The sequence below is a fragment of the Eptatretus burgeri genome, chromosome 7, assembly GCF_056783735.1.
Source record: "Eptatretus burgeri isolate ZD-2024b chromosome 7, Ebu_testis_v1, whole genome shotgun sequence".
In the NCBI taxonomy this organism is placed as follows: Eukaryota; Metazoa; Chordata; class Myxini; order Myxiniformes; family Myxinidae; genus Eptatretus; species Eptatretus burgeri.
The window spans coordinates 56,632,711-56,654,589 of NC_140967.1; the positions used below are offsets into that span (position 1 = coordinate 56,632,711).

Here is a 21,879-nt window from a genome sequence, read left to right on the forward strand (position 1 = left end):
CCTGATTGCGGAGCTGTTCCAACTGTCTGAGCAAAGAGTTGATGCGTCCCTCAAGGAATGTTGTCTCCTCGATTCCAAAATACTTACTCAATTCCTCCTTTTCGTCCAACAGTTGTGCAACATCTACTGTCCAGCTTTCCAAAGCAATATCAACGTTCTGAAAAAGCAACCACAACAAAACCTGGATGAACAAACCTTGAACATTGAGACATGGGGTTTACTCATCTACAGTGTCCTTTGCTGTTAAATGATGACATTTGAGATCAGGAAGACGAGAATTTCCCACAAAGCATCTCATGATGAGCAACACTTTAACGAGTTTCATAATTAGAAAAAAAAATAATACTTTCATTTTCTGTACTTGTAACTGAGTCTCACCTTTAATCTGCCTTCTTCGATTTTCAGTTCTTTGTGAATCTCAGGAAGAGCGAGTGAAAGCTTTTCTTTCATGCTGTGAAGCCTCTCCGTTAAAACGTTTATGCCTTTTTCACAAGACTCCCATTTCTAAAAAGAAAATGTCATTACACAACTGGGAATATTATTATGAAACTTGGTGTATTACAAAGTATCTTACAAAATAATTACTGTAACAGAAAAATGGACCCCATGAGAGATGTTAAGGAAAACCTGTGCAAACAATCATAAAAAACACTTTAATAACAGGCATAGAGTATTCAATGATGAGTAATATACATTTTATTACACTGAAAAAGCTAAATCTATGAGTTTTTGGAGGCAACGGACAGGTGATGATTGCAGCACCACTCACCTTCAGTAGGCCAGCCAAATGACTGTGCCATTCCTCGATGAGCTTGCCCATGGCCTTCCATTTCTGTTGTATTTCCATCAGTTCCTCTTGAAGCTTTTCCTCTGTTGGGGGGTCTGCAAAGAGCAGCAATGGCTTTCCTGCTTCCAGTGCAAGTGAGTATGTGCCATGATGTCGTCGGTAAGACTTCTCTTTCAGCTGTGGATTGCATGGATTAAAATGCCTGCTCCATAAATTTCCTTCACCTTCTCTTACTCTTAACCTCCTTCCAACTTCCAAAATTCTTTCCCTTTGCTCCCATCTCTTCCATAGCTATCATTTCCTCAATTTTTTTTTCTTAATGAACAACCGTCACTCCCATTTGTAATTTTTAAACTAATATATAAATGAATGTAAAAATGTTCCCGTGCATCATTTACACCAATGTGAAATGAGAAATGAAAAACAAACACATCAAGTTGTTTGGTCATATCAATACTCAGTATTTGATAAACATGAAATAGAGATGAGAATGTTAAAAAGTGTGCAAGACATGTCTCCAGAGGCTCGAAGAGGAGTGTGGTCAAAAGTCAGTTAACAGCTCAGTCTCTGTTGTGACCACAATTTGCATTGACACACGATTGGCAATAGCACCTCATTGAGGACTTAAAATGGTTGAAGAAGGCTTGAGGGATGTCATTCCAGATCTGTACTAAGGCTTACCACAGTTGATCCATCATCGGAGGCTGGTTTTGAAGACAGTGCAATTGTCATTCCACTTCATCCCACATATGTTCTATGGGAGAAAGATCAGGCGAAACAGCTGGCCAAGGAAGTGTGGGAATATTCTGTTGTGTGATGAAGTCTGTGACCACTTGTGCGACGTGAGGACGTGCATTATCCTGTTGAAGTGTGATGTGACATCCATGAACATGCAGGAACAGGAGGACGTGAAGATGGAGAACTTCATCACTGTCAGTATCCAATACCTGTCAAATTTCCATTAATGTCCTCCAGCTGGGTTCTCTGTGTGATGTATGGTGATGCCTCCCCATACCACCACCAAACGATGAATGTTGTGTAATGTTCTCCTTCCCATCGATAAATGTGACAATGGTCATGACTACTGTCAAGATGGAACCTGAACTCATCTACAAAGAGGATAGCAGCCCAATCTTGTCTCCTGAACTTCAGATGTTGTCTACACCAAGCTAGGAGCATATGGCAATGAGATGGCAACAAAATCGGATGTACTGCTGGTCATCGTGGTCAGATATTATGCTTGCTTAATCAATTCCTGACAGTTCTGGCACTGATCGGTCGCAAGCCAGGGATGCTGTGAGCTGTCAAACTTGCTGTCTGGAACCAATTCCTAAGGGGCACCAACTGGTTATAGTTATCCTGCCGACATGATGTCACACGTGGTCGCCCAGAATGTGAAAGCTCTCTGATGTTGTCACTTTGTTGATAATGTCTCTAGAGTGACTGTATGGTGTTCCGATAAACACCAAAACACCTCGCCACAACGTTTTGTGGCATTCCTGTCTCAAGCGTGCCAATAGCAGGTGGACGTTCCTTTTCAGAAATGCGTGGCATCACGTTTCGACGTTTAGATGTTAATAAAAATGTTTTTCACAGCTGGGGAGGTTCACCAAATCATGCTGCGTTGCAATTTGCTCGGTATCACATGTGGCACTGTCACATGACTCGGTTTAAGTGCATGGCAATTTTTGCGTGCAGTGCACAGAATGCACGTGCAAATTCTGGATATTCATGGATACACTGGAGAACATGTCAAGGCACATGTAAGCTGACCATTTTATTGCTAGCGTACATGTCAGTATCATTTTGTGTTATTTATTATTGTGAACAGGAACTTTTTTCCATCAGTATATTTTATGAACCATTTAATTTGCTTAAAAAATAGACAAAATGGGACGTTTTTCAAAATTCCTGACTTCCACCCTGCATACTTTCAATTGAGTCTCACCTTTACGTCCTCCAAGAGCAAATGAGCCTCTTCGAGTGAGAAGATTGGTTGCAATTGTGAAGAATCAGTCTGAATGGTATTTTCTTCAAGCCAGCACCTTAACCTGCTTCTGACCTCCCAGTAGTGCTGCCACTGTTTGATGGTTCCATCAATGAGGCCTTTGCGCTGCTGTGCCCTTCGTACCACACCAAGCCACTGGTCACTCAGCAGGGCCAGCTGAGCATCAAACTCATCCCTGGGGGCCGATTCGTCCATCAATCCACAGTATCACAGATGTCATCAGTAATAATGTGTCGGGTTATGCAAATGAGGCATTATTCTTTACTTTGTGTCCTGATTGTGTCCATGTTATGTGGTGACAAACATCATCCAAGCTCCCTGGGTAAATGTGAATTTAAACTGAATTCATTATATTGATGAAGGCAAGATTGTGCTTGGTAATGAAGCATGGAATGTTGATTTGACAACTTCCCCTTCGAGGTTGCTATCTTTGCCAACCATTTACTGATGCTACTTTCTCTCTGTCTCTTTCCACTTCAACTCATACAACATAGAAAAACACAAATAAAACTTTGAACATTAATAACTAATAGCGCGACTGGAGATAGGAGTGAAATGTATGTTAAATCCAAGAGGACAAACAAACCGGACGTTCAATTGGATTTTCCAAGCAGTTTTGGGAATTGTAGCAATGTTCACAGAGAGCATGTTAAACAGCATTAGTCGGCCACTTGCTGCACTGTTATGAAACACACACACATCCTGCAAAGCATTCTGCTATGCCATGCTGATTTAGCACTTCCTGCTTTTCCAATGACCCACTAATCTTAAGTATGGCCATCTTGTGTTTTCAACAAGTTAAACACAAGTCGTCAACATCATCATCATCATGATCATGTATTTGCAGCACCTGGATGCAGGCTGGTTTGCATTGTTTCTGGGGGGGGGTGAGGGGAGCTATGCAGCTGCAACAGTGTGTGTACCCCCACACCTCCAAATTGTCTATACTGCCCCAAATATGTCATGGTTTGGACATTTATAATTTGGCCACGGTGCCAACATACAATGTTCTACTTTTGCAATCGGTACCATGGGATCTTTAACATCCATTAGCAAAGATAGCAGACAGAACAGCCAGCTTAATGACTCCTCTGAAGGATGCAACACCTTGTCTATGAAGCACCAGGAGGAGCTTATAGTCTGGTCGGGAATCAAAACCCAGACTATACACCCGAAAGACGGGTACTAGGGTGTTCCATATTTTTGACGTTCACATTTTCAACACTCTCACCCCCTCATTTTATCCCAAGATACAAATAAGTAATTCACACCAGATTTTATCCACATTGATTCACATTTTGGAGTTGCTCAATAAAGTTACTTTGTAGCTTGCATTATAGCTGCATATTCTGATTACTAATTCAGTTATTAAACTGCAACTGACCATAAAGAAATAGCAGAAGCCTCAAAGAAAGTCAAGAAAAGTGTCATAGAGTTTGCTACAAGCCAACTTGTGGTCAGCCAACCAAGAGATGACTATCAAGACCTCCTTGAATGAGCTACAACCTTTCTTGGTGGCATCCCTCCTCGTGGAGTACAATTTATAGCATCTGGAGCCCAGTATCATTCAAGATGGATGGCCAAGGCCTCATTTTCCTTCAAGATCTGGATGTTTTGGAGACAGTTTGAGCTCACTGTCCATAAATGACATCTGTATCTTTGTTGTTTAAGTCGACCTTAAGGCATGGTTCACTGCTGCTAACAATATGACATTAACTTCCTACAACATCTTGTTAAAGTATGAGAAGGTGAATTCAGCCCTTTCAAAATGTGCCTGTCTTAAATGTGTTGGACATAAATGATATCTGAATGAGGAGCTCATTGGTTTGACATTCTACGATTCAGCTGTACCCACAGACTCAAAAGGGCAAATGGAAAAGCCACAAAATGAAAATGAAGGTCTGGATAAGCCTTCAAGGCACTTCCACCTGAATATTAGGAAATCTGAGGACATGTCAATTGAAGATTTTGTCACAAAGAAGACAATGGAGTTCTTAAGTTGGCTCGAAATTCCAGCTGTTTCTCTGGATTCTGACTCCGAGTCATTGAGTATAATGCCATCATAACAGAGGAAGAACAACACAAACAATTCCTCCTTCAAGTGGTGAAGGACCACGGAAGCCGCTTCTACAACAGCAAAAAGGAAACAAAATCAATGTAAAAGTGACTAACTACAAGTCACTGGTACCAGGCCACTGAATTCCAAAATTTCAACCTCATTGAGGTTGTGACAACCACCTTCCATATCCGGATCAGGATCATGAACAAAATCTAAATGGCTTGTTCTTGTCACCTTCCCAACGTGTCCACCAAGATTCGTCCAAATCCGTCAACAACTTTTTGAGATATCGTGCTATATATCGTTGTTGGCCTTTTCTCTCAATTGTGAAGAATCACTTAAAAAATCCAGTATCCGGATCTGGATCCAGGTCTTCACCAGAATCTAATCAATTAGTCCTCTAAATATGGTCCAAAATGGATGAATTTGACATCATTTTTTTGTATATTGGAACAAAATTATGGGGTGACAGCTTTAGGAGTTTTAACTTCCATTTTTACTTGAAATTAAGGGCCACCCTAGTGGCAACACTACCTCTGAGCTATTTTGTCATGTCAAACACAATGAGATTCACCAGAACAGCTCTCACCTGTCCTCAATCTCCCCTTGGTCCAAAAGGCTCTGTCCACTGCTTATGATTGAATGAAGGATCTGCTGTCGACTGAACATTTCGGCTTGAAACAGCTACTCACACCACAGAACAAGTGCAAACAGGCCATGTTAGTTCACATTGAATTGTCTCAGCATTGTATGGTGAGTCATCTAATCACAAAATACAAAGGCGTTCAGCTAATTGTGCACCTGCTGGTTCATTGTATTCCCACCAGTTGTTTGTTTTGAAGTTTAAAACCCAAAACACAAGCACTGAGTGGCTAATTATTAATTATGCACACAAAAATGATGGCATTTTGACCATCCCTGTCCCCCCCCCACCCCCCATCCCACTCTCATATACCACATTCAAGCCACTTCCATTCCCTTATTCTCATTTCATTCCAACCTCATCCACTGTCTTTCCTCACTCCTCCTCCATTTGTTTCTCCAACTGAACAAATACCTAACTGTATATTTGTAAAACACATTTATGTATACTGGTTTTTTTCCATTCTGTTTATTTATTTTTCATCTCCTGTTTTATATATATTTGAACATTCCCTTTGAATGTGTTGGTACTTTTATTTCTACCATTTACAGTATATATCTTTGTCAGTAAAGGTTTTTGTGGAGCCTGGTGTTGACTTAGTGGTTAGGGTGGCTGGCTTGAGATCCCAGGGTCCTGAGTTCGAGCCCTGTTAGTCACTGAATTAACACCAGGGGGGTTGACTCAACCTGTCATCCTTCCGAGATCGGCGAAATGAGTACCAGTGTACTAGTCCTGGTGTATGCCCCGGTTAGAATAGGTGTATCGCATCCCTGTGTGTCGTAAGAGGCGACCAGGGTTGATGTCAGGAACGGCATCCGGCCATTAAAACATTGTCTCAAGAAGGGAACCATGATTGCATGGAGCGCGCAAAAAGCTATCCCCTGCTCAGCAGGGAAAAATGGCTGTAAAAAGGCTGTTTTTTTTTTAGTAAAGGATTTTGTGTTAGTAGCATCCTTGTATTCAACAGCTTGAAGTAAGGCTGACTTTCACGTTTTCACATGAATCATTTGTGCCACTAATGAAGCCATTAAGAGTCAGAAACAGCAATGCTGAGCGCGAGTTTTCATGTGAATTTGCAGAGATACACCATGCCCCTTTATGGGTTGTGGTTAATGGTAATACTGTGGGGCGATCAACCCCGGGTAGTCCTTGATGTGATGGATAGAGCTTTCTGCCAGCTACATGGATACTTTTCATCAATGGTGAGATACTACAAACATTTTGTGCTTTTCTTGCTATTGCTGCTGTTTTTGTTGTTATTGCAATATATTTGGAGTAGATCTTGGTCCCTGAGAAGGACTATACAATATCAAATATGAGATATACAATCAGAAAATGCTTGCGTACAAGAAATAAAAACCTTCAAGGGTCATCCCTGTATTATGCACACACAGTTGGCTATTTTATATTTTTACACCAACTCCCGCAAACTGAGTGAACTAAAGAATAAAAGTATCAATTGTTCGCAGTATCCAAATATTTGGAAAGCAAGAAGATTTTTTTTAAGAGATGAAAAGTAACAAAAAACAGTTAGATTCACCACGATCAGATGTGAAGTAACTGCGTATAAAAGATGTTTCATTTCCATATAGCCATCTCTTGCCCATGTGACATCCTACATCACGACGTGCATAGCATCAGTCCTCTGCAGAGATCTTCTCAATTAAATTTATTGTCTACATGCTGAAAGACGCTTTCCAAGTTGGAACGCTATCCTTGCTTAATTGCTGGCATTGCTCTGGTTTAGAAGTACTTCTCAAGTTGTTCTACGCGAGGAGAGATGCCAGCAATGCTCAAGGTGTTAGAAATCACAGTGCTCTGAGAAGAGCCAGAGGACATGAATTTGCCGTTCACAACGAGGAGGCGTATTTTATGAGTACTCGAGTCTTTGAGGAGAGTTATGCAGCTGATTTGATGACTTAGCAAGGGACAATGACACACCACAATGCTTGATTAATGTTAAGGATTTTAAAAACATTGTTCGGTGCTCAAAAATCCCCCATAAAACTCATACTGTAAGAATGACCTCATGGCATCTTTGCTGAGCATGCAGAGTCTGCTCGCTGCCAAAGATGTCCTTTCCCAGGGTGTGTTCTGTGTGCTCAAGAAACTCCAGCCAGCTCTGACATTTCTCCAGGAAACTCTGCTGTTGCAGGAGGGATGCCTGGAGTTTGCTGTGGAAACATGACATGGGTCACTCTAGTGCCTTGGTCACCACCCACACTCCCAAGAAAGTGGAGCTACAAAAGTTTATATTGGCATTGTTACAAACATTTTCACTTAAATGTTAGTTAATTTAACAATGGAGCTTCGATATGCCTCCCGCTGCATTATCGGGGAGGAATTTCCTATTGCAAAGCAATTATGTTATCAAGGTGGATTAGGGATGAGAGGGCAGTGTCGAGAGGAGAATCTAAGAGGGATTTTGTAAAGCTTTTTCCCAGCAGGAACAATGGTTTCACATCTGTGGAACTCCATTGAGAACAATATAAATGAAAGCAATTTATAGATAATGGGTTGAAATCATACCTGAGGTGTTCACAAGTCAGATTCGAAAGTCTGGTCCACTTTCGATTAAGGGCCTGTAACTGATGAATCGTCACATCCTCCAATGGAAGCTTGTAGCCAAGCTCATTAACTTTATCTAGTTTGGTGCTCAGTTCAATTAAGTGCAGCATCTGGTCCTGTGAAAACAATCGGCACAGCAGGCTCATCTGGACTCAACTGTGTCCATGTCGCTCAGTGGGTCGAACATACCATGTGTGCTAACTTATAAGGTAGAGAAAGCAGAGGTCAGCAGAAGGGAGGGAGAGGCAGAATGTATGCAGTTCAATCAATCCCTCCTGTACAATAAGAGAAATGTGAATAATAACTAAAGTAGAAGAAATACAAGTGAAAGCGGAAAGGTCAAGGACAGCCTCACCTTCAACTGTTGCATGGAGCTGCATATGGAATGTGGCTCGGAGCTTTTTTGAAGCTCTATATGGCTAAGCAATTTCTCAGCATCACATAGCCAGGCCTCAAGCTCCCCGAGTGTCTGGTGAAACTGTTGAAATTCCTCCATGTCTCCCTGAGGAATCAACCACATACGCCACAATCAAACTGAGCAAAAGCCAAAATCCTCCTTTGTTTTCTTTTCATGAATTAGTTTTTGATGAAACAATAAGAATCACCAGTCTGTATAATGATAATAATGGGAAATAAAATTTTCTAAGATATTAATTCGATTAGTTGCAAGTCGTGTGTTATATCACTAAGTTTCACCACGTTTTGGTTTACGAAGTGCATATGTTGGTGTAACAAGAACAAATTGCTCCAAATTTGCACCGCACATCAATTGCACAAGATCTATCTCCAGCACAGGAAATACTTTACAATGAAGGCAAATCCATTATTTTATGAACAAGGAAAATTAACCAAACATAAAATTTTCCTTGAGAGTTTTGTCAGCAATGAATAGATCAGATTTTCTCCAAGTTGATGACCATATGCAGTTGCACAGACCATTTGTCAAAGAAAGTGACAGTTCCCCCCCCCCAACCCCCCCAATGCTCCCATAAGTGTTTTATAGATAATGTTAGTACGCGATGAAACATTTATGCGACGAGGTCAGCAGGATAGCACACACAGTTAATAGCATGCTCCCCTCGAAGCTGTCTGGTCCTGAGTTTGATTTCCGGTGACACTTGATCCCACAGTATGATCCAGTACCAACAGGGGACACTGCATCAAGAAGTATATAGTCTTTCAGCGGGGAGGTTAACCCACTGCCATTCTGTAATGTGGGTGTCCTTTATAAGGGCAGGCCTTGGGGCTTATTCTGGTCAAAATCCAAATTTCATTTTATCGGTCAGGCACATTTGGTTGAGTTCCTTGCTGTATGTTTATTTTTCCTTGATCCTTTTTTGTTTTCTTATTCCCTCTGCCACGGAAAGTGGAAAAAGGTCATGTTTTCACCCCTGTCTGTCTGTTTGTGTGCACAATATCTCAAAAAGTTGTGGAAGGATTCGGACGAAACTTGGTGGACAGGTTGATTCGATTTTGGTGAATATCCAAATCCAGATCTGGATACGAGAATTATTTGTTTTTTAAAAAGTGATTCTTCACCTTTGAGAGATCGGGCCAAAAACGATACCGTATTGTAGGCCTATAGCATGATGTTTTAAAAAATTTATTGGGCCCGATATGTTCTTCTTGTTTTCAGATTGTTTTCACTTTCAGGTTATTCATACCCTTAATACCATCAAAGCTGTCTGCTATTTTGCAAAATAAAATCACAAAATGATGAAAGGGTTTTTGATAACCACTAAGGAATGACGATCTGATAAGTTTACAAAAACTGTTTGAACTTGGAGAGATCTACAACCAAAGGTAAGGTGCCACCAACTAGCATAGCTGCCCAGCAGGCAAGGCTCAAGTCTGACATTCCAGTTTACATTCAGGGCTGTGCAGGCATCATAGGCCCGTGAAGTATCCTCCCAAGGACAAAGGGGCTCACACGACTGCACTATACTTATGGTGAGACCTAACATTGATGAAATCGATGTGAATCTCACCATTTGCACATTGCAGTCATGTAACACTTTTACCCTTTCCCTGAGGAGGATATGTAACACCTGGTGAATGATGCCTGCAAAAGTCCTGGATGAAGACCACTCAGAGGTCGAAACATTGGACCTGAGCCTTGTTTGCTGGGTTGACGTTGATGGTGCCTTTGGTTTTGAATCTGAAAAAATAAATAAATGTAATTGTAAAAAAGAAATCAAATCGCAGTTAGTTTCATTTTGTGCGGAAGTTGGGGGGGACGCAAATAATGATTTACACTTTAATATATGATCAACCTGGGGCAGGCCCTCGACGTCGTTTCAATGTTGATTATCAGTTTGTTTGAAATTACGTCGTGACATCGAATAACAAGAGTTCAATGTCTATTCAATGTTGGCTAATAGTTGTTTCGACATCTTTTTGCCTGCTGGGATGACTCCTGATGTTGGGTAACCAGGTTCAAAACCGATACACTAAAAGCATTTGTCCATTCGCATCCTTGAATATTTCCTTCTTAAAGAATTTCTATTTATTCATGCAAAGTATACTAATATCTACCAAACTTTATTTGCCCTGCACGTGATTCATATGCAAGTGTCACCATGAGCCTTAAATAAATAAATAAGAAAATAAACCAAAACCTTCAGCTACGACAGATGAAGTGCCATTTCAAAAAATAATAACTGAGGCAATAAACAGCTGTGGAAATGTGTACAGAGGGATTAAAAAAAGTTTAAGGTGTACCAGATTTGGAATGTCGCACTTCATTCAAAAGTAAAGCTCAGGATTAAGAAGTCAGTCACTGAAGAAAGCCAACCAAAGCAGCGAGATGCTTCAGTGAGCATACACTAACATTGTGTGTTAAAAACTATTTAGTCAATGCTTGGAATGCAAACACAAACAGCATGAATAATCTCCATGCGAATTATGCTAGAAGTCAAATCCTTTCCAAACGAAGCCAAGCTTCAGGAATGTACCGATGTATTTGGTGCCGCTGTTTCAATTCCTAGGGTATTTTGGGGAGATGACACTCCTCAGAAGATCTACTGACCTGCAGGGTAGCTTTCTGCCTGGCGAGGTCTTTAAGCAAGCCAGCCTGCCGGTGGACCAGTCCCAAAGTCTCAGCATGGATATGCTCTGCCTCTCGAGCATCAAGCTGCTTCACCAGTTTATCTCCAACTCGCTCAAGGTCCACCAGCTGCACCTGGAGCTTTTCTACAGCAACATGTATCGTCTATGCACACAGAAAAATCCTTACAAAATATAGAAGACAGCATATTATAGAAACAGCACTTATATTTGTAAGGGTGACATGATAGCCGAGAGTACGTCCACTCACCTCTAACCTGTCTAGCCTGAGTTTGAATTCCAACCTAGCTATAAACTGTCATCCTGGTGTTTCACAGGCAGGGTGATTCATCAATGTACGTGCTGTCCCTCGGATGCACGTTAAACTGGGCATCACCTTGTGCCAGCATTAGTTGGTGGACGTTAAAGCGATGTCCTTCACGAGGAGTAGGTGAGCTATCAACAGCATCCTGAACAAATTCCAAATTCCTTCTCCAACCTACTTCGTCTGACGTTAGGCCGAGCTAGCCATGTTGTGAAAGACTTTCCCTGGCTAACCTTACGAGGTGAGAATTATTATGGCCATTAAAGACTCGAGACTTAAATTTGTGGGGAAAGTCCAAGGAGTAAGAAAACAACAAAATAAGTCTTCATGTATTGACAACAGGGAGAATAATAACTTCTAAAGTTTACTAAATGATGAAAAAAAAAATACCACAACAAATGAAGACCTTTCACACAATTTTCTTCTCATTTCTTTGTTCTGCATGTACCACAAGTACAAGCTCCAAGATGAGCTTTCAGTTACTGAAAATTTAATAATAATAACAACAACAAATAAAAATAATAATAAGTTGTGACTTGCACAATTCACTGTAAACACCTTTGGTTGTGGTGTGACAACTGATAACTTACCTGGCATTCTTGTATTCTCAGGTACACTTCATCCCCAGACCTATCATAGCCTGTGGGAGCTTTTACCAATTCTCTGGCCTGATCCTCCAAGTCCTGTAATTGCTCTGCCAAAACAGCTTGCTGCTGACTGTAAGCATTCCAGAAAGTGAGAAGGCCACGTGCGACCTCCAGCCGGGTTGCCAACTTTTGCTGCATCATGTTCCACCTAAGCATAATGTAATGAAACAATATTACACACCAACACAAAGAATGATGGACGCATGACCAATATGAAATACTGTTGGAACCCACTAATCAGGGGGGATACGCTCCTGGAAAATACCGCGAATGTCATGGTCCGCAGATGTTGGGACATTGTTTTTTTTTTTTTTTTAATTGTTGTTATTTTTATGATATGGTCAAGGTTCATGGAAGAGCGATTACACAGAACAAATCAGGACACAACATAACAAAGGGAACAGCAGGGGAAAGGAGAAAAAAACCAACAGCAGGGCGGAGGGAGAGAGTCGTTGGAGACGGAGGGATCAGGGGTAAAGGAGAATGCAAAGGGTGGACAATATGGCTGCATCTTCAAAATTGTGTTTGACCAGTTTGTGATTTTTGTCAAGGTCCGAGGAGAGGGAAGAGCCTGCTGCCTTTCTATCAGAACGATTAGAGATATCACAGCAGAGAGTGGAGTCATCAGCAAACGACAAAGAGGGTTTTCGGAGAGTCGGTGAGATCACTGATGAAGAACACGAATAATATGGGGCCGAGAACACTGCCTTGGGGTACTCCGGCCTTGCCAGGAAGAGGAGATGAAAGGGTTCCATTGAGTGACGCATGTTGACTATGAGAGTGGAGGAAGTCAGTAATCCAAGAGTGGAGTTGGCCTTGGATTCCATCGGAAGACAGTTTGAAGAGCAAGGCAGGATGCCAGACTGTTTCAAAAGCTAGAGATATGTCCAGAGAAACAGCACTGATCTCATGTCTGATATTGAGGGCCTCCACCATTGTTGGGAGAGGAGAAGCAGCATGTCCATGTCGAGTGATCAGGTCTGAACTGGAATTGATCATCTGAATGGAGGTTGTTGGAGAAAAGGAATGATTTTATGTCCACTGTGATTATGGATTCCATGACCTTGCTGATTGGAAGTAAGCTGATTGGGCTGTAGTTAGGGGATCCGTTTTTGCACCTTTTTTTGTATAATGCTGTGATGCTGTCGAATTTCCAGTTACGTCAAACCAGATCACACTTTATGACCCAGGAATACATGGGGTCCGCAAATAGCGGGGTCTGACAGTATTTTAAAATCGATTATGTTTTGGAAGAAAGTAACACATTGCATTGTTCCTTCACTGAACTTCATCTTGAAAAATCACCTAAGCCTGAAGCTGAGGAAACAACAATGGTCCACAGGTGCTCTGTTTAGCAAACACAATCCATGTGCCAAATTCCATCAGTTTGTGTAAATATCACAGCAAACAAAAACGAACGGGTAACGACAGATGAAACATGTGAGAACGAATACAAAATTGTCAATCGGCAATGTCAATGTATGCCTCGTAAAGATAACCACGACGAATGGCAATTGACAATGAAACCTGCCCGTAAAGTTCCCAATTATTCTTTTCATCTCTAACTCACGCAGACGTGATCTGTTGCAGTTGTTTCCTGAGAACCTCCTCAACAACTGGGTTGCATTGCTCCAAAATGGCTGCTGTGGCAGAGTTGAGCTCATCAACAATGTCATGATGTTCAGTCTCCTCCTGTAGAGCCTGTGGGGTTGTTAATAACGATTACAAGCTTGGTCATAAAAAAATTCATGATGTATTGCGAGCCACGGCTTTATAAATGCATTCAAATCGAAAATAAAGTGAAACAATATTAAGTTTGTCAAGGACCTTAAAACTGATGGTAATCTTCTGTTTCATGGTAATTGTCTGCAACTGATCAAATTTCAGAGAGAGTGGTAAATCTTACAAGTGCATTGCTGTGGGTGAAGGGTGCCAGGGCACAAACCTTGGGGTTGGACATCGTAGAGATAGTTTGGGTGGGAATTTAGGATCTGTTTAGGGTGTGGAAGACAACTCACCAACTCTTTCCAAAAGATACCCTGGGGTATTTAATGTCCATGAGCTAATGTTAGCAGATGGGACACCCAGCTCAATGTCCATCTGAGGGACATGCATTTTTTGATACGATGCCCTGCCTGAAAAGCATCAGTTGGATTATTTGTCAGACCACAAATGAAGCCACGAGACTAGACATATCAAAAGTGAGTGTACGACCTGGACTGCAGCATCCTCTTGTTTTACAGATGTGTTCAAGTAATTTGAACAATTTTTGGGATGTATTATTTAACTCAGCTAATAATGCTACTTGCAAGCCAAAGGAGGGGGGGCTTCATGGTGTATAAGTGTTGATAAATGCCACTGGATTTGTGTTGTTCACTGTGTCTTGGTGGGGCAGAGCTTTGTGTTTATGCACCAGAGGTCATTTATCAATCAAGTAGCAGCACCACATGGAGTCCCATCAGCCTACGTTTACTCATCTCCCCTCCACTTCATAGAATTATAACTCCCCCTGATTCAGTGGGGAGTTTCAGTTGGATGGAACTGTTGGAGAATATGGGAAAGTGAAAGAAACCGAGATGTCATTACATGAGTCAAATATCCCCCACATGAGTTGCTGCAAACCTTAGACAAGGATACACAAGGAAATTAGATTCAGGTGGAGGCCATTCGGCCCAGCATGCCTGCACCACATCAACACCATACCAATTTATCAACAAGAAAAATGCACGTTTTTGTTTGTTTGTTTGTTTATTTGTTTTTTGTTGGGGGTTTTTTTGTAGTTTGTTGTGTTTTTTTTTTCCAGGAGAGGGGGGCATGGGCAAAGATAGTGTTGGGTAAAAACATCAAGCACACCATGCCCCTTGACAAGACCTCCACAAACAACACTCCACACAAATGTACACAATCACACATCAATGCTCATACTACCTAAAAGTCCTGCCAACATCCCTGTACCCCTCTATCTCCAATACTTCCAGGTACCTATCTAATTCCAATTGAAACTTATTTCCTGTTTCTGCTGCCACGACCTTTCCAGAGAGACCATTCCATGCATTAACTACTCTCTGAGTAAAAGTCCCCCTCCTTGCTACCATCTTAACTGTCCTCTTCATTCCTCTCAGGCTATGGCTCCTGGTTCTATCACTATCTACTCTGCTGAATAATTATTCTGCACTCTACCATATCACATCACAACCACCTCGTTTCTAATGTATAAATCCCTTTTACCTTCAGACGCTCTTCGTAGCTGAGTTGAGCTTGGCCTGGAATTAATCTAACAGCCCTGTGCTGAACCCTCTCTGTGGCATCTCTGTCCTTCCTGAGTTGTGGAAACCAAAACTGCACACAATATTCTAGATGTGGCCCTCACTAAATTCCGAAATGATGTTAACACCACCTCTTTTGATTTATGAATGATCCCCTTCCGAGTACAACCTAAAACCCTATTTGCTTTTCCGATATCTGCCTGGCATTGTGCTGCCTCCTTTACCTCCCTTATCTTTTACCACCCCCAGATCCTTCTCCTGTGTGACACGCTCCAAAATCACCCCCTTACATCCTGTAATCTCTATTTTCATTGTTCATTCCCATCCACAACAACTTACACTTGCTCAGGTTAAATTCCATCTGCCAATCTTTTGCTCAATCCATGCACGTATCAATACTTTCCTGAATCTGATCACCACCCCCTCTGCTATCCACCTCACCTCCAATCTTTGTGTCATCTGCACATTTGGAAAGCTTACTCTTCACCACATTATCCAAATCATTGATGTAAATAATGAATAGTAATGGTCCGAGTACTGATCCCTGAGGCACCACACTACTTACATCCTCCCAGCAAAACATCCTCCCACTCACAGCCACTCTTTGCTTCCTGTCACTAAGCCAGTTTGCAATCCAATTAGCCACCTGATCAGCCACTCCACAAGCCCTCACTTTGGCTTACAACCTCCGATGTGGTACCTTATCAAATGCCTTCGTAAAATCTAGATATACTATATCCACTGCCTTTCCCTCATCCACCCAATCAGACACTGCTTCATAAAACTAAAAGATTTGTTGGACAGGAACTACCTTTGGTAAACATATGCTGTTAGCTGTTTTACCTTTAGTGAGTTTGTATTTATTTAAATGGTTCCTCATCTAGTCCCTATATTTGTAACTAGAATGGCACTCGGTGGAAGAGTGCATAGCTCTGCCAGGTTGAACAGTTTACATTTTATTTCCCACTGATAGGCCGGATCCGGATCATGAACAAAATCTAAATGGCTTGTTCTTGTCACCTCCCCAACCTGTCCACCAAGATTCGTCCAAATCCGTCCACAACTTTTTGAGATATCGTGCTATATATCGTTGTTGGCCTTTTCTCTCAATTGTGAAGAATCACCGAATAAAAAATCCAGTATCAAGATCTGGATCCAGGTCTTCACCAGAATCTAATCAATTAGTCCTCGTCACACACCCAATCTGTCTACCAAAGTTCATCTGAATCTGTCAACAACGTGTTGAGATATCCTGCTCACAGACAAACAGACAGACAGACAGGGGTGAAAACATCACCCCATCCACATCAGTGGGGCGGAGGTAATTACAGATTTACTTTATATGAAAAAGGAGAATATGATACTGATTGTACCTTCTCATTCTACACTTTTCACACATACAGTATGCACTTGATGAAATGCACATTATGATGCGTAATCTTGATCATGTGATATAATACTGTGTGTTCCTGCAACAAAGTTGATCATTTGAATTGAGAATTTTTCTTTCCCTGCTTTGAGTTTACCAAATGTATAAATCAGTTTTTTTCGGTGAATGTTTTATGCAATTTCACGTTCTCTTGACAAGGTGAATAGCCCAACAAGCCTTTATTGCATCATTGAGGAGCAAATGTACGTTTTGATAAACTTTAGCTTGGAAAAGCTTCACTCACCCTGGCCACAGAAATATGGAGGGTGAAGAGGATGTCAGGTCAGGTATGGGAGCATGTGCCAGAACAGTGCGTCGCTGCGTCCACTTTCCGCCGGTACTCCAGGGGCCTCCGTCTGGCCATCCCCCAGGCAGATGCCAGGCCCATCCCCATCTCCTTGAGATGATGGTCAACCTGCTGCAACCATGAGGCACGTGGTCGGCCCACTGGCCTCCTCCACTCATGAGACTCCCCCGCTGAGAGAATCTGGTGAGCAGGATCAGCGTCAGGAAAACGAGCCACATGTCCATACAGCCGCAGCTGACGCTCACGGACTATGCAGGTAACAAATCTCATCCGAGTCTCTCTCAGCAACCGCTCGTTGGACACAAAATCCGACCAGCGATAGCCAAGGATTCTCCGAAGAGACCTGGTACCAAAGGAATTAAGTCTCCGTCTCAGATCCTTGGTCAAAGTCCAAGTCTCGCACCCATAGAGCAAGACTGGAAGTACCAAGGACCTGAAGACTCGGACTTTCGTCCTCCCGCACAGGTACCGGCAGCGCCACACCCCATGATCCAGTGAATCCATGACTCCCCAGGCCCGACCCAGACGTCTATTGACCTCCGGCTCACAACCTGCGGAGTTTTTTGAAGAGGATGTGGAGTGGGATAAATGTGTTGGGAACATTATCTGTGAGTTTATTTTTGCAAACAAAGTTCAAAACATCTTGTGGTCGTGCCCACTTTGGAACTCGTCTTGCAATAGCTCGTAATTCACTGAACAAATCCGAAGCATCAATATCTTTGGAGTCCTGATGTTGTAAATCTTGCTCAAGCTTCAAGTAATTTTTTTCATCATTTGCTTTGATGCACTATTCTGTAAAATGTGAACATCATAGAGGAAGCAAACCACAGAACTCATTTGATGCATATGTGTGAATTTGCATGGGGTTCTGAATAGGTTCATTGTCTGTTTCATCTGTGAACTGCTTCCTGTGTCTCCGAATATGGACCGAATCCGGTTCAACATGCGTCAGTATCTCCAACTCCTCAGCAAGTCCAGTAATTCAACAATAAAATTGTACTACCCTCTCGCATCCATGATATCTCCATCGGCTTAACGAGGTTAGCACAGTTAACGTGGTTCACATCCACACTTAATGTGGTTAATGTGGTTCGTAGCACAGATAGTAGAGACCGCGCAGGAGGTGCGTGGATGACAACACGAAGCAGAGAAAGAACCATTTATACATGTTCTCCACAAGATGCCTGTGTGAGGTTGGTGTTGGGTTCGTTCAGGGGAACTAAAGATGGTGGAGCTCAGGCGGCATTTGCGGTTCTCACTTCAATACAAAATTGTGGGGTATTCACTGGCATCCTCGGGGTGAGGGGGGTGTTTGCCAGGCTTGCGGTGCTGCTCATTAACAGTTTGTATGAAATGAAAATCACATAGGCAGTCTCCTTGTTTTCTTGTTTAATTTCACGAGTAGTTTTTTTAATTCCCTTTTGCCGCTCCCAAAGTTTGCTGCTGTAGGGAACCGCCGAGTTTGCCTCGTGGTTGCACCGGCCCTGTTTGTACGACTCAGCTTGGGATTGAACTGCCGGCCTCCAAAACTCAGACTGGTAACCATGACACCACCAAGTTGTTGCTGTAATTGTTATTATTTCTTATGATTAAAGTTGTTGTCTTTATTGCTGGCATGGAGGCCTGTTAGAAAAAGAGGAAGCTGTTGTAAAAGTGTTGGCATTCCACTTTTCCTGCCTTAGGTTTCAAATTTTAACACATCAACTGCTTTCACCACGACTATGGCAAATGGCGTGGAGATAAAGTACGGTGGGGATCAACTCCGTGAATGACCAGGTTTAAGGCAATTTGATCACAAAACTCATCGAATGGAGAATGTGCTTTGCACTCTCAGCGAGGTCCAAACCACATTGGTTATTAATTAGAGTAATTACCCCAATTTATTTCCCATGCGTTATCAATTAAAGCGAAACAATTCTCGCTGGAAAGAAGACAAGCAGGGACATACCCAGTCTTGAGGAAGAAAAAAAAATGTAGAAGGAAAGCACAGAATCCTAGACAGATAAACTATCATGATTAAACGCAATAACGTAACAAGCAAAGAGAAACGAAAACCCCGAAGGCAGCGCGCGCGCGCGCGCGCGCACACACACACACACACACACACACACACACACACACACACACACACACACACACACACACACACACACACACACAATAACTCGGCAAGATAAAAAAATATCAGGCAAGCAGGAAAGTGCCATGTTTCCCAACAAGTAGCAAGAGCTCGTGAAGCCACGATGTACCACCAAGCCTCCTTCAGCAATGAACTCACAAAGACTGCACCCACTCTACTGACCCAGAACAGAGAGCATAAATCCTCATCGACTCCATTTCCTCCGAGGAGTAGACGTCAGCACTCATCAGTCCCTCCCAACGATGAGACATTTCACAACAAGCCACAGTAACATGGCCAAAACAAATGGTGCTGATACTGAACCAATCGGTGCTGTGGCCTGCTGAGCAGAGCAGTCCAATAGCGCTTCACCTGTTTCATCGCCAATCATGGGTGGCAGTGTTGGAAGGCCGGAGCAACTTCATCTTCTCCAATGTGCGAGGGGAGGCGGGAATGGACAGATGTGCCACAGAGTGGATAGTGGAATTCCTGAAGAACGTTTCTCAACCATTTTGACATGGGAGATGTGCGATACTTTCTTCACCCCCGAGTCTTCTAGTAACTAAAAGTTACAACGCCACCTCCCAACAAGTCATGAAGAAACAGCCCGACTGGTCCTTATTTATGTGTCCTTAATAAAAGGTTCGAAAAGTCTTCAAACTATGCAAAAACAAATGGGGGTCTATTTCTTAATTCCAGTAACTGATCCTCACCAACTCCACTCCTTCACTTCTCCACTCCTCCCCCATAAACGGAGCAATAACTAGGGTTATGTTGAGAAGGGGATGGACATACACAGAGGAAAGGAGGAATAAAACAAATATACCATCAGAGATGGGGAATCCCCCGCCATTGAATGAAAAAGGTCATACATATTCCAGATAATGAGGGAGGTGAATTGGAAACAAGACACCATTTGGTCATCATCTCGAAAAAGTTCCCCAGGGGTGAGGAACGTAGTAACCAAAAATAATTGAAATCAGATAAGCGGTTTTCCATTTATTACAAAAAACATTTTTTTCAAGATGGCCGCCCCAGTCGGCCATCTTGGATCCGGCCACGCCCCAAATCAATAGGGTTCTTCCTTTTCAGGTGGTTCATGTGTGACCCAAATTTCAAATGGATATGGCGAAAAGTTTATGAGTTATCGCACTCACAGCTATAAATGTTGACACCCGGACGGACGGACGGACGGACAGCCGGACGCCCTGGGTGACAACAATATCCCCCCTTCCGCCACGCGGCGGGGGATAAAAATGAGCAGCAAAATCCTGGAGAGGAACACAATGGAAAAAAACGGCATAACACGGCATGCTTCGAAGCGAAATGGAGCTTTCCTTTTTGGTGGTCCTGGTATATGGCTGTTTTTGCAGACAGTTGTTTTTCCTAAACGTTTAACACTTGCACACAGGTGTCCAACGACTGTTGTAAGTTCCACAGTGCCTTCAGAAAGTATTCACACCCCTCGACCTTTGTCACGTTATAACCCGAATTTAAAATAGATTAAATAATTTTTTTGTTGTTCCCGATGTACACAAAATACCCCATTATGACAAAGTGAAAACATGTTTTTAGAATTTTTTTTATAAATTAATTAAAAATGAAAAGCTGAAATGTCTTGCATCAATAAGTATTCAACTCCTGAGTCAACACTTTGAAGAAGTGCCTTTGACAGCGATCACAGCTTCGAGTATTCTTCGGTATGTCTGTTATCAGCTTTGCACATGTGGATTTGGGGATTTTCTCCCATTCTTCCTTGAAGATTTGCTGAAACTCGGTGAAGTTGGATGGGGAGTGTTGGTGAACAGCAATCTTCAATTTTTTTCCACAGATTCTCATTGGGATTCAAGTCTGGGCTTTGACAGGGCTGCTCAAATACTTTCATGTTCTTGTTCTGAAGCCATTCCTGTATTGCTTTGGCTGTATGCTTGGGGTCATTGTCCTGTTGGAAAGTAAATCTTCACCACAGTCTAAGGTCTTTTGCACTCTGAAGCAGGTTCTCCTCAAGAATTTGTCTGTATTTGGCTCCATTCATTGTTCCCTCTATAATTACAAGCCTTCCATTCTCTGCTGCAGAAAAGCATCCCCATAGCATGATGCTGCCACCACCATATTTCATGGTCGGGATGGTGTTAGATGGGTGATGAGCAGTGCTCAGTTTACACCAGACGTAACGCATTGCATTAAGGTCAAAGAGTTCAATTTTTGGCTCATCAGACCACAGAATATTTTGCCTCATGCTCTCAGTCTTTCACATGCCTTTTTGCAAACTCCAGGTGTGCTGTCATGTGCCTTTTTCTCAAGAGTGTCTTCCGTCTGGCCACTCTCCCATAAAGCCAAGATTTGTGAAGTGCTGCAGAGACTTTTGTCCTTCTGGCAGGTTCTCCTATCCTATCTCAGCCAAGGAACTCTGTAGCTCTGTTGTAGTGATCATTGGGTTCTTGGTCACCTCCCTGACCAAGGCTCTTCTTTCCCGGTTGCTCAGTTTGGTTGGATGGCCAGCTCTAGGAAGTCTGAGTAGTTCCATATTTTCCATGTCCGAATGTTGGAGCTCACTGTGTTCTTGGGAACGTTCAACACTCTATAAACTGTTTTATAACCTTCCCCAGATCTATGCCTCCTCACAATTATATATTGGAGTTCTAAGGACAGTTCTTTGGACTTCTTCATGGAGCT

At 42.4% G+C, this 21,879-nt stretch overlaps 1 protein-coding gene across 7 annotated transcripts in view; it reads right to left on the minus strand.

The window, feature by feature from the left end:
- SYNE1 (spectrin repeat containing nuclear envelope protein 1) overlaps positions 1 to 21,879 on the minus strand; it is a 423,352-nt gene that overhangs the window by 46,368 nt on the left and 355,105 nt on the right. For all 7 annotated transcript variants that reach the window (XM_085888569.1, XM_085888567.1, XM_085888566.1 and 4 more), the window contains 11 exons: positions 13,653 to 13,783; positions 12,026 to 12,230; positions 11,094 to 11,276; positions 8,421 to 8,567; positions 8,027 to 8,181; positions 7,524 to 7,671; positions 5,444 to 5,538; positions 2,736 to 2,970; positions 770 to 964; positions 379 to 504; positions 2 to 157 (listed from right to left, as the gene is read on the minus strand). In XM_085888569.1, coding sequence (XP_085744695.1) covers positions 2 to 157; positions 379 to 504; positions 770 to 964; positions 2,736 to 2,970; positions 5,444 to 5,538; positions 7,524 to 7,671; positions 8,027 to 8,181; positions 8,421 to 8,567; positions 11,094 to 11,276; positions 12,026 to 12,230; positions 13,653 to 13,783 — 1,776 coding nt within the window. The remainder of the gene's footprint in view (position 1; positions 158 to 378; positions 505 to 769; positions 965 to 2,735; positions 2,971 to 5,443; positions 5,539 to 7,523; positions 7,672 to 8,026; positions 8,182 to 8,420; positions 8,568 to 11,093; positions 11,277 to 12,025; positions 12,231 to 13,652; positions 13,784 to 21,879) is intronic.